The sequence below is a fragment of the Kogia breviceps genome, chromosome 9 (assembly GCF_026419965.1).
Source record: "Kogia breviceps isolate mKogBre1 chromosome 9, mKogBre1 haplotype 1, whole genome shotgun sequence".
NCBI classification, from domain to species: Eukaryota; Metazoa; Chordata; class Mammalia; order Artiodactyla; family Physeteridae; genus Kogia; species Kogia breviceps.
The window spans coordinates 28,525,315-28,550,271 of NC_081318.1; the positions used below are offsets into that span (position 1 = coordinate 28,525,315).

The 24,957-nt window shown below is 37.9% G+C and overlaps 1 protein-coding gene across 7 annotated transcripts in view; it reads left to right on the forward strand.

Annotated features, from left to right (window-relative positions):
* The window catches only part of CADPS2 (calcium dependent secretion activator 2), a 544,229-nt gene that overhangs the window by 468,685 nt on the left and 50,587 nt on the right, over positions 1-24,957 (forward strand). For all 7 annotated transcript variants that reach the window (XM_059073595.2, XM_067042266.1, XM_059073599.2 and 4 more), the window contains 3 exons: positions 4,525-4,680; positions 5,957-6,104; positions 14,195-14,269. In XM_059073595.2, the coding sequence (XP_058929578.1) occupies positions 4,525-4,680; positions 5,957-6,104; positions 14,195-14,269 (379 nt within the window). The remainder of the gene's footprint in view (positions 1-4,524; positions 4,681-5,956; positions 6,105-14,194; positions 14,270-24,957) is intronic.

Below are 24,957 nucleotides of genomic sequence, written 5' to 3' on the forward strand. Positions count from 1 at the left end.
AAAAATACTCACTGGTTTGATATCGTTCATATGTAATCTGTGGGGCAAGGGTCATTTTGTGACCCAGGTTGTAGACTCTAGTCCAAATGGTATAATCAGAATTCTCCATATTCAGACAAGCAGTGTGGTAAACGGTAGGTATGTATGTCCAGGATCCTTAGTTGGCTCCAGCTTTGTTACTGCCACCTGATTTCTCTTGTATATGTAGAAAAACCTTTGGAAGAACAGTTTCAAGAACGTAATCTTTTTCTGCTTTAGTCTTAGTCTCACCTTTAAAGAAACAATAATGCAGGTTGCAGAGAACGGGTTGTCCTTTGTTTCTCAGTAACAACAAGTTCTTCTTTTGTCCTTTCATATATCATTTGATGCACCTTGTTATTTTTAAGTAATCTTTATATCATTACAAACCATATTTATTAACTCCACACTGTGATGAGCCTACCTATGGCAGATTCAGTAACCAAGAGCCATTAAAGTGAAAAGGACATAGGCTTTGAAATCGATCAGCCCCACATTTAGCCTATTCATGGTTAAGTCTTCCTTTGCCTCAGTTTCCTCAACTGAAATGGTTATGACACCTAACTTAAAGATGTTTTTTGTGATGATTTTTTTAAAAACTGAAAAATTCCTGGCACAGCATAGGGTCTCAATAGATGATAACCACTCCTAGTCTACATTATGATTGTTATTACTATAATTATTATTACATTATCCTCAATCATCATTACTACTCATAACTGTATGGTTTTCAAAAGTATGAGCCTCATAGCAATCGAATGAACTCAATAACAGCCGATGCTTTGCACAAGGTCTCTCATGAAGTCAGCTAGAAAGAATAATAATTATAAGAAGAAAATTAGCTACCATTTATAGAGAATTTCTTATATAAAGTGACAAATTCTTTATCTCGGTTAAGCTTTGTAACAACCCTGTGAGGTAAATGGTACTTTCCCTATTTCACAGTTAAGGAAACGAAGTCACAAAGAAGTCAAAAGGCAAAACTTACCGGTGTCTCACAGTAAGCAAATGACAAAGACAAGATTTGAACCCAGGTTTGCTTGACTCCAAAGCTCTCACTCTGATTATTAATATATTTTGCTGCCAGAGAATATACTGATTAAAAACTTGTGCAACATCCAAAGCCTATCCCATCACCACGTGTCAACTCTATTGCCAGTCTAATCTGCATATAATCAAAAAAAAAAAAGAGAGAAACAAAGACCAAGGAAGAGAATGATAACTTGCAAAATAGTTTGGCAGTTTTTCTCCAAATTAAACATCAACACTATACTCATATAATAATTATTAAGATATTGGGTTACATGTGAGTCTTTTTCTTACAAGCAAATGCTTTGGGCTTTACAAGTGATGTCTGTGTGTCCTCAGTTATCTAGGAAGTGTGGTGAACCTTTCTAAGTTTATGATTTTTTTTGTACTTCTTTACATGGTTTTCTAATTTAACTTCTCTTCTTCCTCATTTCGCATCTGTTTAACATCCTTGATTTTAATGAAGAACACTATTTGGGTCACTGCCTTGTGAAATTTAGTGGGGAATTTTGTAATTACTCTGTTAGCTTTGAGATATATGTGAGCCCTAAATCTCATTATTAGGAGCCCCTTTTTTAAAATAACCTGTCTCGGGCTTCCCTGGTGGCACAGTGGTTGGGAGTCCGCCTGCCGATGCAGGGGACACGGGTTCGTGCCCCGGTCCGGGAAGATCCCACGTGCCGCGGAGCGGCTGGGTCCGTGAGCCATGGCCGCTGAGCCTGCGTGTCCGGAGCCTGTGCTCTGCAACGGGAGAGGCCACAACAGTGAGAGGCCCGCGTACCGCAAAAACAAACAAACAAACAAACAAAAATAACCTGTCTCAGGACAGGAATGTCCTGTCTTTATAACAAATTGTGACTTTGTAAATAAATAAATAAATTCTCTCTTTTTACCAAAAAAAGAGAATTCTTTTAAATAACCACATTGTTTAGCTAAATATATCTTAATTAGCCAGCTTCTACTTTCATCATTCTGAGCAAATAAAAAAATATGTTTTACAAGTTAGTTACCATTATCTTTACCTATCAAGGTTATCAACACTAGGCTTTGTGTCACGGTGGCCAGAATTACTGATAATGTTCTGATGTCACTGCATAGTTTTTTTTAACTTTTCTTATAAAGCGTTAAATAGCAAGAGAAAAATCCCATTTCACATATATAAGAAGTTAAAAATACAACTACTGATAAAGTAAAGAGAAATAATACTAAACTATCCATAAGTCTGAAGATACATCTCTACATAGTAACGTATAAATCACCTTAAGAGGTGCTCCTCCAAATCTCTCGCTGTATATAAAATCTTCATTCTGGGTTTTTTCGCTCTAGAAGTGAATGCCAGTCAGGTAAGTTTACTGCTGGCATTTTGAGAAAATTATCTCAGACTCCATTTTTCACGTTTGAATTCTTTAATCTGTTACTAGTACTTTTAGGGACAGGTCACTGATTAGAAATAATTTTAAAATGAAAAAGCTCTGAATAAATTGCAGATTATACATGCCAGCTTGAGAGAAAACCTATTTACATTTTTTCATCTATTTAATTATAACAAACTCTTGTTATCTTAATTACATTCCCAATTAAGCACATGTATCATTCAGAATCTTACCATAACATCAAAGAACAGAAAAAAACACATATCCATATTCTCTGTAAAGATTTAATTGTCACATATGATGAGAAAGTCCATTTTTAATAGAATTCTACCTTTACTATTTGGGGTTTTGTTTTAATGGTGGCCTTTGTTGCTGTGTTTTATTGTGCTGTTACTTATATTTCTCCAAAATAAAAAATTACAAGAAGTAGATTTGCTTCTTTGACAATTATATTCAATAGCTCTTAAAACATAGTTCCTCTATGTACTAAATTGTACACTACAGATGTACAGGAGGATTTTGCTTCAGGATTTTTTTCTCTTATTTTTTATTATATAAATCGCAAAATGGAAAGTTGACTATAGTGTTTTCTCAAACATTTTTTACAGCAATGTCAGCACGATTGTCTGGTTCTTTTGTTTAATGATACATTTGGGGCACTGAATATTAACGTTTGGAGATATTAAGTGAGGGAAGTGCTGTGGGTAGTGTTCACTGCTTTGCTGTGATCGTTCCCTTGAGAATTTAACTCTGAGGACATCTTGGCTAGACAAGGAGATCATGAGGAATTACTGACAAAATGGGAGGAGGAAAGCACAGTAGATTGGTGATGGAGCAAAGATGCTGGGCGCTGCGGGGCAGAAATAAGCTTTTAATTAGCCAGAGCAGGAGGTGATTGTTTTTACGCTGGCTAATTAAGATATATTTAGCTAAACAATGTGGTTATTTAAAAGAATTCTCTTTTTTAAAAAATTTTTCCACCATGCCCTTGTGATAAGTTAATTTTATTTTAATATTTTTCTTTTACAAACCTAAAATATAAATTTTAGGTTAGTATATGTTAAAATGTTGGAAAGCTAAGCAGAAATGAATCATACAGCAGTTTTTATTTTTTTCTTTTTCTTTTGTTCTGTTTTACAGTTAAGTTTCAGTATACATAGGAATATTTTATTTTCCAATCATCTATTTTCCTATTAGGCTGTATACTTGCTTAATGAAAAGTAATAATATTATCCTTTACTCAAATATGATATACTCTGACACAAATTACCTTCTCGCATGGTGTGAAAAATATATGGTCCCTAGAGTAACTTTACCATAGTAGTGAATGCATAGCAGACCTCGGCTCCATGGTTAGATAGATGGAAGGACCTGAAATATATGATGGTGCACCAGCTTGAGAGCACCTTGAATATCTTTTCTCTGTTAGACCATACCCGGTACTAAGTTAGGTTTCATTATGAATGAGAAAAGGCACAAAGCATTTCAAAATAAAAGTAAGATTTGCTTCCCTACCCAGCCTGTTACTTCATTCCCAGTACCTGTTTCACCTTTACCTGTAACTGAGAAATTTAAGGCCCTGAAGGCTACATACCTATAGATAAACAGAAGCCATCATGATGACAGAGACACATAGTCATGAGTTAAATAAAGCTGCTAGTTGCTGTCATATGAATGTTCTTGCATAAAACATACTTTTCTGAATTTCCAGGAGGAAATGTACATTTTATCTTTATCCTAGAGATTGGTAAAGAACAATTTAAGATGTTTGTTCCTATGTATATAATTTGATTTCCTTAATAAAGAATCATTATTCATTTTACCCCTTTTTAATGAAACCCTACTACTATATTTCTCTTTTGTTCTCCTTGCCTTGCCTTATTCATTAAGAAGAAATGAAAGGGGAAAATTAGAAGGTTGAACAAAGAAAAGATTGATCACTAGGGGTTTTGTGTAGTATTTTTCACTGATGGCAAGTGATACAGAAAAGAAGAAACAATGTATTGATGGCAAGTGATACAGAAAAGAAGAAACAATGTATTGGTGACCCAGGCAGCTAACAGTGGAAGTTCACAATGTTCTTCATTTTTCCTTTTTCTTCTAGCAATGGCTCAGCAACATCAGAAGACCTTTTTTGGAAACTTGATGCACTGCAAATGTTTGTGTTTGATCTTCACTGGCCAGAACAAGAATTTGCCCATCACTTAGAGCAAAGACTTAAACTAATGGCCAGTGATATGATAGAGGCCTGTGTCAAAAGGTAGACATGTATTTTCAAGTTGCTGCTTACTCTGCCAACTCCCAAAATGCCACTTTTCACCAAGTATCTTCTATATAATTGTCACAAGGAAGGTTTCAACATGTACCACTTTTCCAAAACTTCAAGGACATTAAGTCCTTTGACCTGAATTCTGGGGACCCATGTAATTGATCAAATTGGCCTGCTACTTTTTTCTCGGGTCTCCTAACCATTACCCTGATCAGTAGCACCCATACGGTATTAATCCTTTCTGTTGTGCTTATTATCTCTCTGGGAATACTGTGCTTTAAATTCCCAAATCAGTACTTCCTGAGACATATAGAGGAGATCTGTTAAGTACTTTATGCATTACTCACTGTGTCTGTGTGCTGCGAAATAACATGGTAAACTCCATGGATGATCATTGCCATCAGTTGTTCTGTTTTTCTGGTGTTCTCTGTCCACATCGGATGAGTTCCAAGTATCTAATTTACATTCTTTCAGAACTTAACCAGAAATAAGTTACGAGGCTTTGGATTCTTCCACATGTGCTTTCCTTTTCTTTAATACATTTTACAAAATCAGCATTGCATCCTAATTAGCATTGTTTTCCCCATCGCCCTTGTTCACAATATGTGCAAGAACAGTGACAAGGCCATGAATTAGATTATTTAATGGTTAAAAACAATCATGTTCGTCATCTGTGATTCTGATGTATCAGATCTATGGATATTCTTTGGATGCTTTAGCAAAACCATTTCCAAACTACCTGTTGATGCAGTTTCTTTAAAAAACCTAAATGCAGCTTCAGGTATTTGAAAGAGAAACTAAATGACATAAAAGAATTACACATTCTCCTTTGCACAGTGATTATGGTGTTTTCGTGTTTTCTAGACTTGTCCTTTTTTTGATGTGGTAAACACTCACACAGAGGATTTGTTCTGCTTTAACATAGAGAAGCAGGTGATTTTTCTACTTGGATATTCATTCAGACAGTTAAGCGCAACTATGAAGTTTTTCCGTTAAAAGTACACACTAGATATAACAAATAGCTTCATTTGGGTAGAAATATTGTCTGAGCGACTGCAAAAGCTATGTTTAATATAAAATACCACAGTCTGATCTTTCATACGAGACACCTGAAAAGAAGAGCATCCTACCTCCTAGCTGCCAGGCAATGCCACACCCCATATTTGCATGTTTTAAATTAGCATCTTGTAGTTTTGATTTCACTTTTACAAAACAGGTGGGAAATATGTCAGAATTTCTTACTCTGAATTCATGTTTTAATGAATAGAACAAGAACTGCATTCGAACTCAAGCTGCAAAAGGCAAGCAAAACAACTGACTTGCGCATCCCAGCCTCTATGTGTACAATGTTTAATGTATTAGTTGATGCCAAAAAGCAAAGCACCAAACTCTGTGCCCTGGATGGAGGACAGGAGGTAAGTGGACTGAATGTCCCATGTGGAAATGCAGCACTGGGTGCCCTGGTGGAGGAGGATGCTGTTTCCAGAAGTCTCTCACTTGACTAGATTAAAAAGACCGAGTTCCGCCTGATCTTTACTATAATAATGGAATGCCCCTTTATCCTTTGCTCTTGTCAATTTCTTCTTTTTAATATAAAGACTGCCCAAAATTTTACAAGTGGCCACTGAATTTCAGATATACCTTTTAACGGCTTAGGTGTTGTGTATTTACATAAACCTTGCTTTTCACAAGCAAATGAGAAAGCTAGAAAGCTACTTACTTTGTTTATACAAATATAGAGTATCCAGAGTTTGCATACAAAAAACAGGCCACAGAAAATAGCGCATGAAATATTTTATTTACACAAAAGTTTCCATTTCTTTTAAAGATCAAGTAGAAATGTACGTAAAGATTGGGCTTTGCTTTTCTTCAGTAAATATCCCATTGTTTCAATTTGATTTCTATTTTGTTTGATTCTATACTCAGAAATACAGTTTATTTTAACCCATGATTTATTTTTGTTGAGAGTGGTGATTGGGTGAAATGGATCTCTTTTTCTTAGATTATCTGTTTAAGTTGACGTTTTATTGCATCTTTTCCCATGGTAATTACCTTTTCATCATTTCTTTATTTTTCCCTTATGTTCTCCTTCATCATCTTTTCTTTTCCCCCCATGGCATGATCCAGTTTGATAGTCAGTGGGTAAGTTTCTTTTTTTTAAAAAAAAGCACATTTTCATTTGAATTAATATTTTCGTATGTGTACATTTTTTATTTTCATCTTTTCAAATTAAAATAATATAATTAATTCCATTTTCAGGTTTTTGGTTTCTGTGTATAACACTACATAGCAATACCCAATGACTCATTAAAACACATGTAGATACTTATACCTTAAATAGTGTCAAGGGGAATGTTTCTTCCCTGTTAAGCTGCAGAATCAACAAACTACTTTTAAATTTTTAAAGATCAGATTATTTAAAACCAAATGAATTCACCCTCCTTTAAATTCTAAATAAATTCAGAAGCAGAGTGCTTGTTAACATTTTCAAGATGCATATATCTGTAGTATATACTTTCATCAATACTAGAAGAATTTAGAGTTTGGGGCTTTAGATGACATATAGCATATATGAGGGTAACCTCTAAATTTGAGGACCAGGAGGTGACTCTTAAGGTCACTTCATACAGAAGAGCCCAGATGTGGATTTCAGTGAGGGACATGCCCACCATGATAACAGCCTTTCCTCCCACTCATGGTGTGGGATGTAACCATCATCAGAGGCAGGGAAGAGGCAGGCCTGTGTCAGGAGCCTTCTTCCTCCCCGACACAAGGTTTTCTTGAGGTACTACCCAGAACCTCAGGAGGAACACAGTTTGAAAACCTTTTAGAAATAAACAAATGAGACCTAATGAAACTTAAAAGCTTTTGCACAACAAAGGAAACCATAAACAAGATGAAAAGACAACCCTCAGGGTGGGAGAAAATATTTGCAAATTAAACAACTGACAAAGGATTACTCTCCAAAATATACAAACAGCTCATGCAGCTCAGTATCAAAAAAACAAACAACCCAATCAAAATATGGGCAGAAGACCTAAATAGACATTTCTCCAAAGAAGACTTACAGATTGCCAACAAACATATGAAAGGATGCTCAACATCACTAGTCATTAGAGAAATGCACATCAAAACTACAATGAGGTATCACCTCACACCAGTCAGAATGGCCATCATCAAAAAATCTACAAACAATAAATTCTGGAGAGGGTGTGGAGAAAAGGGAACCCTCTTGCATTATTGGTGGGAATGTAAATTGATACAACCACTATGGAGAACAGTAGGGAGGTTCCTTAAAAAAATAAAAAATAGAACTACCATATGACCCAGCAATCCCACTGGGCATATACCCAGGGAAAACCATAATTCAAAAAGAGTCATGTACCCCAGTGTTCATTGCGGCACTGTTTACAATAGCCAGGACATGGAAGCAACCTAAATGTCCATCAACAGAGGAATGGATAAAGAAGAGGTGGTACATATATACAATGGAATATTACTCAGCCATAAAAAGAAACAAAGTTGGGTCATTTGTAGAGACATGGATGGACCTAGAGACAGACATACAAAGTGAAGTAAGTCAGAAAGAGAAAAACAAATATCATATATTAACACATATATGTGGCATCTGAAAAAATGGGTATAGACGATCTGAGACACAGACATAGGGAACAAATGTGTAGACTCCAAGGGGGAAGGCGGGGGGGGGGATGAATTGGGAGATTGGGATTGATGTTTGTACACTATTGATACTATGTATGAAATAGATAACTAGTGACCTAAATGAGAAGGAAAATAGATAACTAATAACCTAAATGAGAAGGAAATCCAAAAAAGAGTGGATATATTTATACATATAGATGATTCACTTTGCTGTACAGTATAAACTGACACAGTATTGTAAAGCAGCTATACTCCAATTAAAAAAAAGTCCTTCTCCAGAAGGATTCACAGATTATGGATTTCTCACTGATTTTTAATGCACCCAAAGTTCATTGTTCTGTAGTGTTCAGGTATTCAGTGAACACAAGTTGCTGAACCCCTTTGTTTCTTAATCAAACCAGTCATCTTTAAAAAAAAAAAAAAATAGAACTATATCTTAATCATGTTCTTATCAAAAACTTACATCTAATGAGACAATAAAATCTAAAATTTTCAAAAAAAAGAAAACCTTTTATACCTACAGGATTGACTAAATATTTTTTAATAGGTCAAATCTTTTGTGCCCTATGAATATGTTAAATCTTACAAGTCTTACAGCTGACACGTGGGAATCAAATTCAGAACCCACTCTTCACTGGACTAACAATTCTCATCCAAGCAGAAAGGCTCAAGTAACTGCTAAGAGGATGAGAAGGCCCACTATTTATGAATTTCATACATTTTTAACCCAGAGATAAACATTAGCTATTTGGCCATAACTTACGTGTGTGAGCACATCTTTCGTTCTTTGAGCAATTCAGGAGGAAAAGATGTGTTTCTAATACCACACACAGCATACAACCATACAGACACATTAAGTAGCTGGTATGTGTTATAGAGTGTTCAGTAATTATTCTCTGATCTCTTATGATATGATTTATTATCTCTAATTACCTGAATGAGTAGGCAGCTGGCTTGACTATCAATGGCTCATAACCACCTTCTCTTGGTTTTCTATAGCCAGATGTAAGCCTTTGATTGTCTGCTTGGGAATATTGCCTTAAGTCTCTTTATACACACATCCATTTCTCATCAGGTTGATAGAATCATCTTGCCTCTTCCATTAATACTGAATTTATCCATTTGTTCTTATTTTTACATACACTGCAGTACCTGATACTGATAGGCACGTAATAAATATTTGTTGAATGAGGAGACTGATTTTTTTTTTGTCGCTGCTTTAAAAATATTACCCCCATTAAAAAAAAAAAAAAAAATCCTCCTCTGTAAGAAACAACTCACTCTAGGACTCTGAAAGAAAAACAGGCACAAATGACAAAACATTGTTGCATTGTCAAATGATTCTTTACATTAATAGGTGGATGGTTTTGAAGAGTAATCTGCTATTGTTCATTATGTTTGCACCTGTACCTTCTCACCAGAGACAATTAGTTTCCCACAACTTTCACACAATTGATATAGTTCAAGATGTGCAGGTGTAAAACTCATTAGCAACCCTGAAAAGTGGTAAACAAGAATTTCAATGCAAAAGAAGTATTTTAGACTTTGCTTTTAATCTCCAGGAAATATATGCACATAATTGCACAGGCTTTTCATCCCTGTATGTGTTTGAGACAAGTTTTAGAATTATTGCAAAGTGGTGAATACAGTACAGAGGTGAGCCAATGGACCCCATTGTAGAGCAAGCAACAAATAAAGTTGTTGAAAAAACTAGATTATTACACAATTTGGAACCTTATAAAAATATATACTACATTGGTAAACCTAGCAGATTTCTTTTTTCTAAATGTAAGGGAATTACCTCTCCACAGGCTCTAGTAAATCTGTAATATCGTCATTGGTGGGATAAAACCTTCCCAACTCCTTACCCACAGTGAAGCCTCTTCTGGGCTCCTCAATTATGATTCTCTTTTCTTACCTAGCACACAAGGATGCAAGCACTCTGGGCCACAGCCCAGAACAGCATTTAATGGAGTGATTAGTGAGTGAATGATCTGCTCTTGTGACAGCTGTGTGTAATGAGTCAGCAGTCTCAGGCCAGGCCCTCAGGGACAGATGTGGGGATCAGAAAACCACCAGTGCTTAGAAATCCTCCTTATCCATTCCTGCAGAAAAGCAGATGACTGCGTGGGCCTTGGGCAGTCATATGCTCTCAGAAACACTGTACCTCATGGTCCGTCCATTGAAGATGAAAGCACATTAATGGAGCTACTCAGGAGCCCCTACTTATGTGGGATTTGTTCTCAACTGCAGTAAAATACTTCCGTTACCAGAACAATCCAATACAACAGAAGGACCAAAATCTTTTAAGAATGCTGCATTGCCCTGGCATTTCATTAGTCTTCGTTTCTTGCATGTTTCCTCATGAGAACAGTCCGGTGAAATGAGAATATTTACCCACATATAGGGAGGCAAGGATTTCAGACCTGTGCCTGATCTGAATTCCCTGGGCTCCATGAAGTAAAAATTCCTCAACAGTCATCTTAATCTAAGTTCGGAGTCATCTACTGGAGAAGCAAGGCACCAATGATTTACTTTTGAGGGCAGATGTGGGGAGAATTAGTCTAAGAATGGTCTGGAAATTACCAAAACCCTGGTCTGTAGAATCATTGATCCAACTTGAAATATCCTGATAGGAATTTTATTTATAGGCTTTTATGGTTGCCGAGAAAAAGTTTGCAAGTTTTTAACAAAAATTTGGTCTGCTAATCTAAATGAAAAACCTATCAGGGGGCTTCCCTGGTGACACAGCGGTTGAGAATCTGCCTGCTAATGCAGGGGACACGGGTTCGAGCCCTGGTCTGGGAAGATCCCACATGCCGCGGAGCAACTGGACCTGTGAGCCACAACTACTGAGCCTGCGCATCTGGAGCCTGTGCTCTGCAACAAGAGAGGCCACGACAGTGAGAGGCCCCGCGTACTGCGATGAAGAGCGGCCCCCACTCGCCGCAACTAGAGAAAGCCCTCGCACAGAAACGAAGACCCAACACACCCAAAAATAAATATTAAAAAATAAAATAAATAAATAAAAGATTACTATAAAAAAAAAAAACCTATCAATTTTAGCTTAGGAAATGTAAATGTCTCCAGATAAATTCTGTTCTTACCTGTTCTGATGTCTTCGTATGTCTCTATTTGTCTTTGGAAGCTATCTGGATCTCCTAATGAATAACTTTTTCTAGCTAATTATCTATTATCTGTATGTGGCGTTTCTGGACTATTCTCTTTGCCGAATATGTATGTAAACTATAATTCTCAGGCCACCTCCCCATTTCCACCCACAGTTCTCCTATACCACCTATACCAACTGTGCAGCTAGAGCAGACTCTGGAAGTTCCCAACAGCTTTCAGATTTAGAGTTAGTGTAAGAGCTAATCAGATAAATTTACAGTAGCAAAATCTCATATTAAAAAAATCTAGCAGGGCTTCACTGGTGGCGCAGTGGTTGAGAGTCCGCCTGCCGATGCAGGGGACACAGGTTCGTGCCCTGGTCTGGGAAGATCCCACATGCCGCGGAGCGGCTGGGCCCGTGAGCCATGGCCGCTGAGCCTGTGCGTCGGGAGCCTGTGCTCTGCAACGGGAGAGGCCATAACAGTGAGAGGCCTGTGTACCGCAAAAAAAAAAAAAAAAAAAATCTAGCAACCCTTATACTATTTGCGTTTGCCCCCTGGTAACACATTTAAGATGTACAGTATATTTTCTTTCTTCCTTTTTGACTTTCTCTCTCTCTCCTTCCCTCCATCTCTGCTTTTGGCTAGATTAGATATGAAAGAAAACAGTAGTCAAAAGTTGTGTATTATAGGAGAATTTGATGGCTCCTAGAGTCTGTGGCTTTCCCTGCCTTTCGATAAAAAGGATATAAATGGCCTCTTTAGTGGCTCATCTCTTGACTTGAAGAATTGCCAAAATCGGTCCAATCCAAAAGTTTAACATGTATAAGCTCTACTATTTTATATCAAATAGCCTTCTGAGGACATTTCATTATTTTTGAGTTAATAATAAAGTTTATGGCAAAGGGAGGATAAGGCAATATTTAAGAAGATGGAACTGTTTGCAGGTTCGGGTGCCTCAACCCCTGAATGTTCTGTAGCACTTTCCATGTAAGAGGGATGAGAGAAGCTTGAAGCCCATCTCCTGTATCCCTTCCTTATTCTACCCCAAAGAGGAGCCTCAGTCTGCTATTTTAGCTCCTCCTGCTACACAGACACGAATTTGGAGAGAGAAGGATTTGAAAAGAGTGTGCATGGAGGGAGAGCTGCTGAGCTCATTTGCATAAGCTCCTCCACTGTGAGACATTGGAACCGTTTCAGCTGGTGGGGGCTAAGGGGAGTGATGTTTTTGTACTTGTATCTGTGGGGGGCTTCCTGGACATCTCAACTACCAGCCAGGTTTTGCAGGCTCTTCTTCTTCCACCTTGCTTTTCTTTGTTTTCTTCCCTTTTCCTTCTCTTCAAGCTGTTCTGAAAGCAAAAGTGTCAGTACTACAGCAGTAGAAATTCCCCACCTAGGTTTCCGTTCTGTTTGTCCTTTGGGGAGCACAAATTTGTGGATCAGTAAGGCTTTACGTGAGATGGACGCTTAGTATTTTGTTTCACCGAGTGGAATACATACCTAGAACTTTCCTTGTTCATATATGCGTGCTTAATTTTAGACCACTTGTCAACACACACATGCCTACACACACACAAGCAGGAAAAGAAAATAATTCACATGCTCCAAAATTATGCTTCCTTTCTTAATTATTTGTGCAGGTAAATGATGGCTTGTAACTGTCTGTCAGAGCCTGTGGGGAGACCTCATTCCTGCGTATTCCAACGCAGACCTAAGTTGATGTTTTGTTCTGTGTGGAAACTTTGAGACATGTTTTCAGAAGAAAAAATCGCTTTCAAAAACTTACATCTTTCGAAACCATTCACCCAGCAGCTGTTAAGTTGGTCTAATGTTTATAGTGACCTGAGTACTTTTACTCTATGCATTATGTTAGCTGTTCCAAGAAGCCTTGAACCATCAAGATAGGGTTAGTCTTTACAAGTCACATTCTCTGTGAAGTGTGCCTTCACACGCTGTCAAAGCCCGAAGCTCCTGCTAGTTTAAGAAGGGAACTCTCTAGTATTCTCTAAGGAAAGCAAAAGAAGAGTCTTTCAGGTTTATTTTAAATACATCTTTTTTGCATTTACTTAAAGGCGTCTTTTTCAGAGGAAGCAGTAATAAAACTATGGAGAGTGAGTGCCGTTTCATTATACCTTTTATGGCCTATTAATTTGTTACCATCTATCACCTTTGTTGATGAAATTCTAATTTTGCCCTTGCTTGAGCATATTGTAAGAATTGTATAAACTGCAGCTCCCTCTGTACTGACAAAAATGTCCTTTCAGTGTGAACAATTGGGAGCTCATTTTATTTCTAGAGCACATTTAAAATAACTTATGAATGAGAGTTGTCAGACATGAAATGCTGTATTAATTAAATCTTTTTCCAGTCTTTTTGCTTCTCCAGCTAAACCAACCCTTTAGAAAAATACACGGCCACCTTAATTATAGAGGAGAAGACAAAAAGTATCCTTCACATTCCTCCGCCTGAATAAGAATAAGAACTCAATTCATCTATATAATAACCCCATTAGCTGCTTAACTCAACAGAGCACATGGGAAAATTTTCAAACCGCACAATGTAAAAACTGTTGATTGGGTGGATCGTTTTCAAGGTTTTGTTCTCCTAATGTGCAAAATGGTCATTTTGTATAAATCTGATATGCCATAACTAGTAGCTTTAAAACATTTATGACTTGCGACAAAAGTTTTGTGTCCACATCAACTAATGCATCATTGTCTTTTAATATCTAGCAACAGTACCATTCGAAAATAGATGATTTGATTGACAACACTGTAAAAGAAATCATTTCACTTCTAGTTTCCAAGGTAAGGTATTTTTTATTTACCTTTTGAAATCAAATTAAATAATTTTCAACTGAGAATTTTTCGAAATATCTGTCTTAGGTTTCTAAATACCTAATTGAGAAATAGTAGCTTTAAAGACAGATGCAAGAAAAGTTCAAATTTTAAGAAAAGTTGTGAGCAAATTATGAACACTTTGTCAGTAACTTTTGATTTTTCATTTATAATTAATTTTGGCTTTTCTTGCAATTGTTGTCCTTCTAAAAATAACTCTATCTTCCAGTAATACCTTATTCTTTCAAATTCATGTCCTCTTATTGTTTGTCTCCAGGGATGAGTTGAGTCATCATCAGTTCCTGAATTTAGCCTATTTTTTTGTGGTGACAGCAACTGGGACTCTAGGACTGGTCTCACAGGCGGGCAGAGAAGACTGGCATGGTGGTGTCTGAGGTCCTCCACTCTCAGAGGTCTCCCACCACTTCCCATTTGAGGCTTCAGAGATCTTTGACAAAAGCTATGGCCTTTAGTTGTGTAAGGAGAAATGAAGTATAAGTGAGTGTTCCATTGAATGATTAGGAGATTTAAAATCCCACTAAGGTGGAACAGACTGCCATAGATGACATTTGAGATCAGGGTCTGATAGGAAAAGAGATGAACAACCGGAGAGAACGGGGAGCTGAAAGAGGGTGAGGAGAGAGGATGGAGTTCTCCCAAAGAGGCACTTTCATAAGAGCGGGTGCTGGATCAAAGAGCCCTAGACCAGGCTTCATAAAACAATTGGAAGAATGTACAAAAAGCAAAGGAAAAGCCACCCTCAATTCAATAAACAGACAAAGGACACGTTGTTTAGAAAAGAAAAAAATAGAGATGGCCAATAAGCAAGGAAACTGTTAAGCCTCAATGGTTTAAGGAATACCAATAAAACTAAAATGTATATAATATTTTTATGGCAAATTAGCATAGATGTTTTTAAGTTATCACCCAGTTGTAGGAAAGGTGAAGTGGGACACTCACATTTTCTATTTATGTGAGTATAAATGGCTACAACCTTTCTAGAAGATAGTTTGGAACTATATCAAGTACATTAATACCTGTTCACCTAAAATTCTTTCTGCGTTTTTTTTTCTTACTACTCAGAGAGATGCACAAAATGTATATGCATTGATAGATATCACATTATTTCCAATGAAAAATACTGGAATCAACTTTAACATGAGGGCAACGGTAAAGTAAATTATGGGACATCTATATTAAGAAAGTTTGCTTTCAAAGACTATAATGTTAAAGGAAAATTTCATAATATAGTGGTAAGTGGGAAAAAAGCTGAATATTTAGAAATGTAATCTATGATCTGAATTGTCATCACATAGAGAAAAGACAGATAAACACCACAGTACCAACAGAGCTTTTATCTGGGTGGTGGGATTATAGTTAATTCGGGGGTGGTGGGGTTCAAATTGTTTTGTGCTTCCTAATTCTCTGGTAGCAGGTCTTGAGGTAGAAAAAAGTCACAAAGAAAGGGGATTTTAGAACTGCACCACCTCCCCAGTTTGTTCTTGTCCCCCCAGCTTCTACCCCAGCACTGAACACCTACACTTACAACACAAATTCACCAGCAGGGGGAAAGGGGAAGGGTTAACAGGAAAACCATCTGGGAGGTAGAGGAAGAGGTGGATCACTGGAGAATGAAGTTCCTACAGGAAGAACCATGAGATTCCCACCCTCCCAGGAGCCCAACCCAGCACCTTACAGCCCACAGAACAGACATAGTTAACCCTGCACCTTTATTGTCGGCGAGCCATCCAGGGAAATTTTATCCGGGTAGAGCCTCCCCAGCAGCAGCACAGTTCTCCTGTGGAGGTTGTCTTTTGTGAGAAGGGTACATAAAGAGAGCCACTGAATTGCAAGCATGCAGTTGATAAAGGGTTAAATAGGCAACAAGGCAAAAAGGCTACAACTAGTTTTGGTTTGGGGCGAAGGGGAGGAAGGGTTGCAGAAAAGGCAGGAAGGTCTATACATCTTTTCTGCATTTGTTTCTGGCAAAGTAAAAAACTTAAATTTTTCTATATTAAATGCATCTGGTGAATTGAAAAAATAGTATATTTGAGTCAAGCTGGGAAATGGTGTCCTAGAGATCAGCACTATGAAATACAACTCTCTGTGATGATAGAAATGTTTATCCTTCACCATCCAGTATGGTAACTAGTAGCCACATGTGGTTGCGGAACACTTGAGATGTGGCTAGTGCAACTGAGGAATTGAAATTTTGATTTTACTTAATTGTAGTTAATTTTAACATATATAGCCTAATGTAACTAGCTATTATATTTAGAAATCAGGTCTAGATTATAGTTTTTCTCTCTGGATCCTTTCTCCTGCAGTCATATGGCACTTTTTAATAATCTTTAGTTGAAAAGTATGAAATAAATTAATCTTATAGTTTTGACAACCATCTTAAGCTTCCATCGAAGATGACAATAAATGGTGCATTTTACTTCATTAAGCAAAGATGAATAGGATTCTGTAATACAATCCTTAAATGTTAGCATGCCAAAAAATTGCCTGAGAGCTTTTTAAAATACAGATGCCTTAGGCCTGCTTTCCAGAAGTTTTGGAAGAAGGGCAGGAATGTGCATGTTTAACCAGTCACCATGGTGATTTTGATGTAGGAGTTCCTGAGCCAGACTTTGAGAACCACTGCTCTGATGACCCTCCATGGACATGCAAACTACCTTAAAACTTCAGTATATTTAAAAACAAGACAACCCCTTAGATAGTATGTTCCCATTTGTCTTCACCAAAGAAGAAATGATTTTTTTTAAGGAGGTATTTATGGAGTACCTACTGTGAAGCAGCCACTGTACATATGTTATTTAATTCAAACTACATAGCACTTATGGAATGGGTGGACTTACCCTATTTCACAGAGACGAATGTACTCTTCAAAGTAGTATAGTAAACTGGTCAGAGTCACACACCTAATAAGTGCAAGAGTTGGGATTCAAACCTTTGAGTTTCAGATTCCTAATCCAATGCACTTGCTGATTCCAGATCTCCAGGAAATCAGTAAAAAGCAAAAGACTAAAAATTAAAATATGTAACTTCTACATTAACTGTCTTTATTCTGGCAAATTCTAAGAGCTGTGTCCTAGACATTTTTATAGCATATTAATTAATTCAATATAAAGTAGATACATAAAATAGTGAATTCCTTGTATTGTATCCCAAATGTTTCTGCCCATATTTTAATTCTTCTGTGCATATTGAGAAATATGTTTGCTACATTCTTTTCATCTCTTCTCTTCAGTTCTACTTCTGCATCCTCCTTTTATCCACATGTCTTCACAAATATTTTGAGAATGATCCAGGGCTCTTAATCACATGTAACACTCAACAGGATGTGTCCCACCTGCACACACATTTCCCATGCCTAGAAAAGATCTTGGCTTTCCATCTCTATGTTCTCTTTCCACCTAGCAGCTAAATGCTGGGATTCTTGGGTTTCCATCTTTAGTCTTCTTTTGAACTCATTCCATATATATCTGTGACTTTCACACTTCTGGTTTAACTATATGCTGATGATAATCCAACTCTGTACCTGAGATGTAGTATGGAATCATGGTTAAAAGCCCACTACAGGCCTGAGGAGTTTAATGTCTTCATCATTAGAGCAATGAGAAGTCACTGAAGGGTTGGAGAGGCAGGGAGTACGGGTATAGAGTTAATCATATTTGCATTGTAAGACAATTCATTTGATTACCCACAACAAACACATTGAGAGGGAGTAGTAAGGAGGCTGTAACATTGGTCTCTGTTGGACTAGTCCAAAGACATTTAAGATATACAATGGGCAAGGTGCCATAGACTGAATGTTTGTGTCCCCCCAAAATTCATATGTTGAAAACTAATCCCTAATGTGATGGTATTTGGTGGTGGGACCTTTGGGAGGTGATAAGGTCATGAGGTTAGAGCCATCACAAGTGGGATTAGTGGCCTTATAAAAACACCCCACAGGAGTTGAATGTCCTGTGAGGAGCTTCAGTGCACATCCCGAGCTGAGGTGTCGGCTCAGCCGTTTCACGAGGAGCTCTGGTCTGAAGGCCAGGGGCAAGGCCTCTGCATGGGGCCCATTATGAGCAAGTGAAACAGACTAAGCACAAAGGGAGAAAAGGTGGATGGCTAGGCCTGAAGTGAGATTGCCAGATTTATGTCCTTTCCAGAAGAAATGTGGATCCTCAAGCAACAGGAGGTATGTGGCTGACAGGGTCTTGGTGTTCCAGCCAGGTGTCAGGCCTGAGCCTCTGAGGTGGGAGAGCTGAGTTCAAGACATTAGACCACCAGAGACCTCCTGGCCCCCAATCAGCAACAGCACTCCCAGAGATCTCTGTTTCAACGCTAAGACCCAGCTCCACTGAATGACCAGCAAGCTCCAGTGCTGGACACCCCATGCCAGACAACTAGCAAGACAGGAACACAATCCCACCCATTAGCAGAGAGACTGCCTAAAATCATAATAAGTTCACAGATACCCCAAAACACACCACCAGACGTGGTCCTGCCCACCAGAAAAACAAGATCCAACCTCATCCACCAGAACACAGGCATCAGTCCCCTCCACCATGAAGCCTACACAATCCACTGAATGAACCTTACCCTCTGCGGACAGACACCAAAAACAACGGGAATTACAAACCTGCAGCCTGCAAAAAGGAGACCCTAAACACAGTAAGTTAAGCAAAATGAGAAGACAGAGAAATACGCAGTAGATGAAGGAGCAAGGTAAAAACCCACCAGACCAAACAAATGAAGAGAAAAATAGGCAGTCTACCTGAAAAAAGAATTCAGAGTAATGATAGTAAAGATGATCCAAAATCTTGGAAATAGAATGGAGAAAATGCAAGAAACATTTAACAAGGACCTGAAAGAACTAAAGAGCAAACAAACAATGATGAACAACACAAAAAATGAAATTAAAAATTCTCTACAAGGAATCAGTAGCAGAATAACTGAGACAGAAGAACGGATGAGTGACCTGGAAGATGAAATAGTGGAAATAACTACTGCAGAGCAGAATAAAGAAAAAAGAATGAAAAGAATTGAGGACAGTCTCAAAGACCTCTGGGACAACATTAAATGCACCAACATTCGAATTATAGGGGTCCCAGAAGAAGAAGAGAAAAAGAAAGGGACTGAGAAAATATTTGAAGAGATTATAGTTGAAAACTTCCCTAATATGGGAAAGGAAATAGTCAATCAAGTCCAGGAAGTACAGATAGTCCCATACAGGATAAATCCAAGGAGAAACACGCCAAGACACATATTAACCAAACTATCAAAAATTAAATACAAAGAAAAAATATTAAAAGCAGCAAGAGAAAAGCAACAAATAACATACAAGGGAATCCCCATAAGGTTACCAGCTGATTTCTTAGCAGAAACTCTGCAAGCCAGAAGGGAGTGGCAGGACATTTAGAGTGATGAAAAGGAAAAACCTACGACCAAGATTACCCTACCCAGCAAGGACCTCATTCAAGTTCGACAGAGAAATTAAAACCTTTACAGATAAGCAAAAGCTAAGAGAATTCAGCACCACCAAACCAGCTTTACAACAAAAGCTAAAGGAACTTCTCTAGGCAGGAAACACAAGAGAAGGAGAAGACATACAAAAACAAACCCAAAACAATTAAGAAAATGGTAATAGGAACATACATATCAAGAATTATCTTAAATACAAATGGATTAAATGCTCCAACCTAAAGACATAGACTGCCTGAATGGATACAAAAACAAGACCCATATATATACTGTCTATAAGAGACCCACTTCAGACCTAGGGACACATACAGACTGAAAGTGAGGGGACGGAAAAAGATATTCCATGCAAATGGAAATCAAAAGAAAGCTGGAGTAGCAATTCCCATATCACACAAAATAGACTTTAAAATAAAGACTATTACAAGAGACAAAGAAGGACACTACATAATGATCAAGGGATCAATCCAAGAAGATATAACAATTGTAAATATTTATGCACCCGACATAGGAGCATCTCAATACATAAGGTAAATGATAACAGCCGTAAAAGGGGAAATTGACAGTAACACAATCATAGTAGGGGACTGTAACACCCCACTTTCACCAATGGACAGATCATCCAAAATGAAAATAAACAAGGAAACACAAGCTTTAAATGACACATTAAACCAGATGGACTTAATTGATATTTATAAGTCATTCCATCCAAAAACAACAGAATACACTTGCTTCTCAAGTGCTCATGGAACATTCTCCAGGATAGATCATATCTTGGGTCACAAATCAAGCCTTGGTAAATTTAAGAAAATTGAAATCGTATCAAGTATCTTTACCAACCACAATGCTATGAGACTAGATATGAATTACAGAAAAATAAACTGTAAAAAATACAAATACATGGAGGCTAAACAATATGCTAGTAAATAACCAAGAGATCACTGAAGAAATCAAATAGGAAATAAAAAAATACCTAGAAAGAAATGACAATGAAAACACGATGACCCAGAACCTATGGGATGCAGCAAAAGCAATTCTAAGAGGGAAGTTTATAGCAAAACAATCCTACCTCAGAAAACAAGAAAAATGTCAGATAAACAACCTAACCTTACACCTAAAGCAATTAGAGAAAGAAGAACAAAAAAAACTAGTTAGCAGAAGGAAAGAAATCATAAAGATCAGATCAGAAATAAATGAAAAAGAAATGAAGGAAAAAATAGAAAAGATCAATAAAACTAAAAGCTGGTTCTTTGAGAAGATAAACAAAATTGATAAACCATTATCCAGACTCATCAAGAAAAAAAGGGAGAAGACACAAACCAACAGAATTAGAAATGAAAAAGGAGAAGTAAAAACTGACACTGCAGAAATACAAAGGATCATGAGAGATTATAACAAGCAACTATATGCCAATCAAATGGACAACATAGAAGAAATGTACAATTCTTAGAAAAACACAACCTTCCAAGATTGAACCAGGAAGAAATAGAAAACATAAACAGACCAATCACAAGTACTGAAATTGAAACTGTGATTAAAAATCTTCCAACAAACAAAAGCCCAGGACCAGATGGCTTCCAGGCAAATTCTATCAAACATTTACAGAAGAGCTAACACCTATCCTTCTCAAACTCTTCCAAAATATAGCAGAGGGAGGAACACTCCCAAACTCATTCTATGAGGCCACCATATCACACTGATACCAAAACCAGACAAAGATGTCATAAGAAAAGAAAACTACAGGCTAATATCACTGAAGAACTTAGATGCAAAAATCCTCAACAAAATACTAGCAAACAGAATCCAACAGCACATTAAAAGGACCATACACCATGATCAAGTGAGGTTTATCCCAGGAATGCAAGGATTCTTCAATATACGCAAATCAATGTGATACACCATATTAACAAGCTGCAGGATAAAAACCATATGATCATCTCAACAGATGCAGAAAAAGCTTTCAACAAAATTCACACAAATTTATGATAAAAACCATCAAGAAAGTAGGCATAGAGGGAACTTACCTCAACGTAATAAAGGCCATATATGACAAACCCACAGCCAACATCATTCTCAATGCTGAAAAACTGAAACCATCTCCACTAAGATCAGGAATAAGACAAGGTTGCCCACTCTCACCACTGTTATTCAACATAGTGTTGGAAGTTTTAACCACAACAATCAGAGAAGAAAAAGAAATAAAAGGAGTCCAAATCAGAAAAGAAGAAGTAAAACTGTCACTGTCTGCAGATGACATGATACTATATATACATAGAGAATCCTAAAGATGCTACCAGAAAACTACTAGAGCTAATCAATCAATCTGGTAAAGTAGCAGGGTACAAAATTAATACACAGAAATCTCTTACATTCCTATACACTAATGATGAAAAATATGAAAGAGAAATTAAGGAAACACTCCCATTTACCAGTGCAACAAAATGAATAAAATACCTAGAAATAAACCGACCTAGGGAGACAAAAGACATGTATGCAGAAAATTGTAAGACACTGATGAAAGAAATTAAAGATGATACAAATAGATGGAGAGATATACCATATTCTTGGATTGGAAGAATCAACATTGTGAAAATGACTATACTACCCAAGGCAATCTACAGAGTCAATGCAATCCCTATCAAACTACCACTGGCATTTTTCACAGAAGTAGAACAAAAAATATCACAATTTATATGGAAACACAAAAGACCCCGAATAGCCAAAGCAATCTTGTGAATGAAAAATGGGGCTGGAGGAATCAGGCTCCCTGACTTCAGACTATACTACAAAACTACAGTCATCAAGACAGTATGGTAGGGCTTCCCTGGTGGCGCAGTGGTTGAGAGTCCACCTGCCGATGCAGGGGATGCGGGTTCGTGCCCCGGTCCGGGAAGATCCCACATGCCGCGGAGCAGCTGGGCCCGTCAACCATGGCCGCTGGGCCTGTGCGTCCGGAGCCTGTGCTCCGCAATGGGAGAGGCCACAACAGTAAGAGACCCGTGTACCGCAAAAAAAAAAAAAAAGCAAAGACAGTATGATACTGGCACAAAAACAGAAATATAGATCAATGGAACAGAATAGAGAGCCCAGAGATAAACCCACGTACATGTGGTCACCTTATCTTTGATAAAGGAGGCAAGAATATACAATGGAGAAAAGACAGCCTCTTCAATAAATGGTGCTGGGAAAACTGGACAGCTACATGTAAAAGAATGAAATTAGAACACTCCCTAACACCATATACAAAAATAAACTCAAAATGGATTAAAGACCTAAACGTAAGGCCAGAAAGTATAAAACTCTTAGAGGAAAACATAGGCAGAACACTCTATGACATAAATCACAGCAAGATCCTTTTTGACCCACTTCTTAGAGAAATGGAAATAAAAACAAAAATAAACAAATGGGACCTAATGAAACTTAAAAACTTTTGCACAGCAAAGGAAACCCTAAAGAAGATGAAAAGACAACCCTCAGAGTGGGAGAAAATATTTGCAAATGAAGTAACTGACTAAGGATTAATCTCAAAAACATACAAGCAGCTCATGCAGCTCAACTTAAAAAAAACAAACAACCCAATCCAAAAATGGGCAGAAGACCTAAATAGACATTTCTCCAAAGAAGATATACAGATTGACAACAAACACACGAAAGGACACTCAACATCACTAATCATTAGAGAAATGCAAATCAAAACTACAATGAGGTATCACCTCACACCAGTCAGAATGGCCATCATCAAAAAAATCTACAAACAATAAATGCTGGAGAGGGTGTGGAGAAAAGGAAACCCTCTTGCACTGTTGGTGGGCATGTAAATTGATACAGCCACTATGGAGAACAGTATGGAGGTTCCTTAAACTAAAAACAGAACTACCAGATGACTCAGTAATCCCACTATTGGGCATATACCCTGAGAAAATTATAATTCAAAGAGAGTCATGTACCACAGTGTTCACTGCAGCACTATTTACAATAGCTAGGACATGGAAGCAACATAAGTGTCCATCAGCAGATGAATAGATAAAGGAGATGTGGCACATATACACAATGGAATATTACTCAGCCATAAAAAGAAATGAAATTGGGCTTCCCTGGTGACGCAGTGGTTGAGAGTCCGCCTGCTGATGCAGGGGACACGGGTTCATGCCCCGGTCCGGGAAGATCCCACATGCGGCGGGGCAGCTGGGCCCGTGAGCTATGACTGCTGAGCCTGCACGTCCAGAGCCTGTGGTCCACAATGGGAGAGGCCACAACAGTGAGAAGCCCGCATACCGCAAAAAAAAAAAAAAGAAAAAAGAAAAAAAAGAAATGAAGTTGAGTTATTTGTAGTGAGCTGGATGGACCTAGAGTCTGTCATACAGAGTGAAGTAAGTCAGAAAGAGAAGAGCAGATACCGTATGCTAACACATATATATGGAATCTAAAAAAAAAAAAGGTTCTGAAGAACCTAGTGGCAGGATCAGAATAAAGATGCAGACATAGAGAATGGACTTGAGGACATGGGGAAGGGGAAGCTGGAACGAAGTGAGAAAGTGACATTGACATATATACACTACCAAATGTAAAATAGATAGCTAGTGGGAAGCAGCCACGTAACACAGGGAGATCAGCTCGGTGGTTTGGGACCACCTAGAGGGGTCGGATAGGGAGGGTAGGAGGGAGACTCAAGAGGGAAGGGATATGAGGATATATGTATACATATAGCTGATTCACTTTGTTATAAATAATACCCCACATCGCTCCTGAGTCCCTTCTGCCATGTGAAAACACAGCCAGAAGATATTATCTATGAACCAGCAATTGAGTCCTCACCAGACATTAAATCATCCAGCACCTTGACTATAGCCTTCTCAGCGTCCAGAGTATGAGAAGTTACTGTGGTTTATAAGCCACCCAGTCTATGGCATTGTGTTATAGCAGCCTGAGCAGACTAAGACAAGGGGTTAGTAATGGGGAGAGAAGGGAAAACATTGACAATTATTTCTAGTTTTATAGCCTGAAGCAGGAGATGGATTTTGTGCCATTCAGTGATGCAGGGTGCCCTGGAAGAGGGACAGATTTGGAGGCAACAACCCATGTCAGTATTGGACATGGGGGAATTGAGCTGCCTCTGAGATACCTGAAGGAGGAGATAGCAAGGGGGACATTCAGATATTTAGGTATTTGGGGCTGGAGTT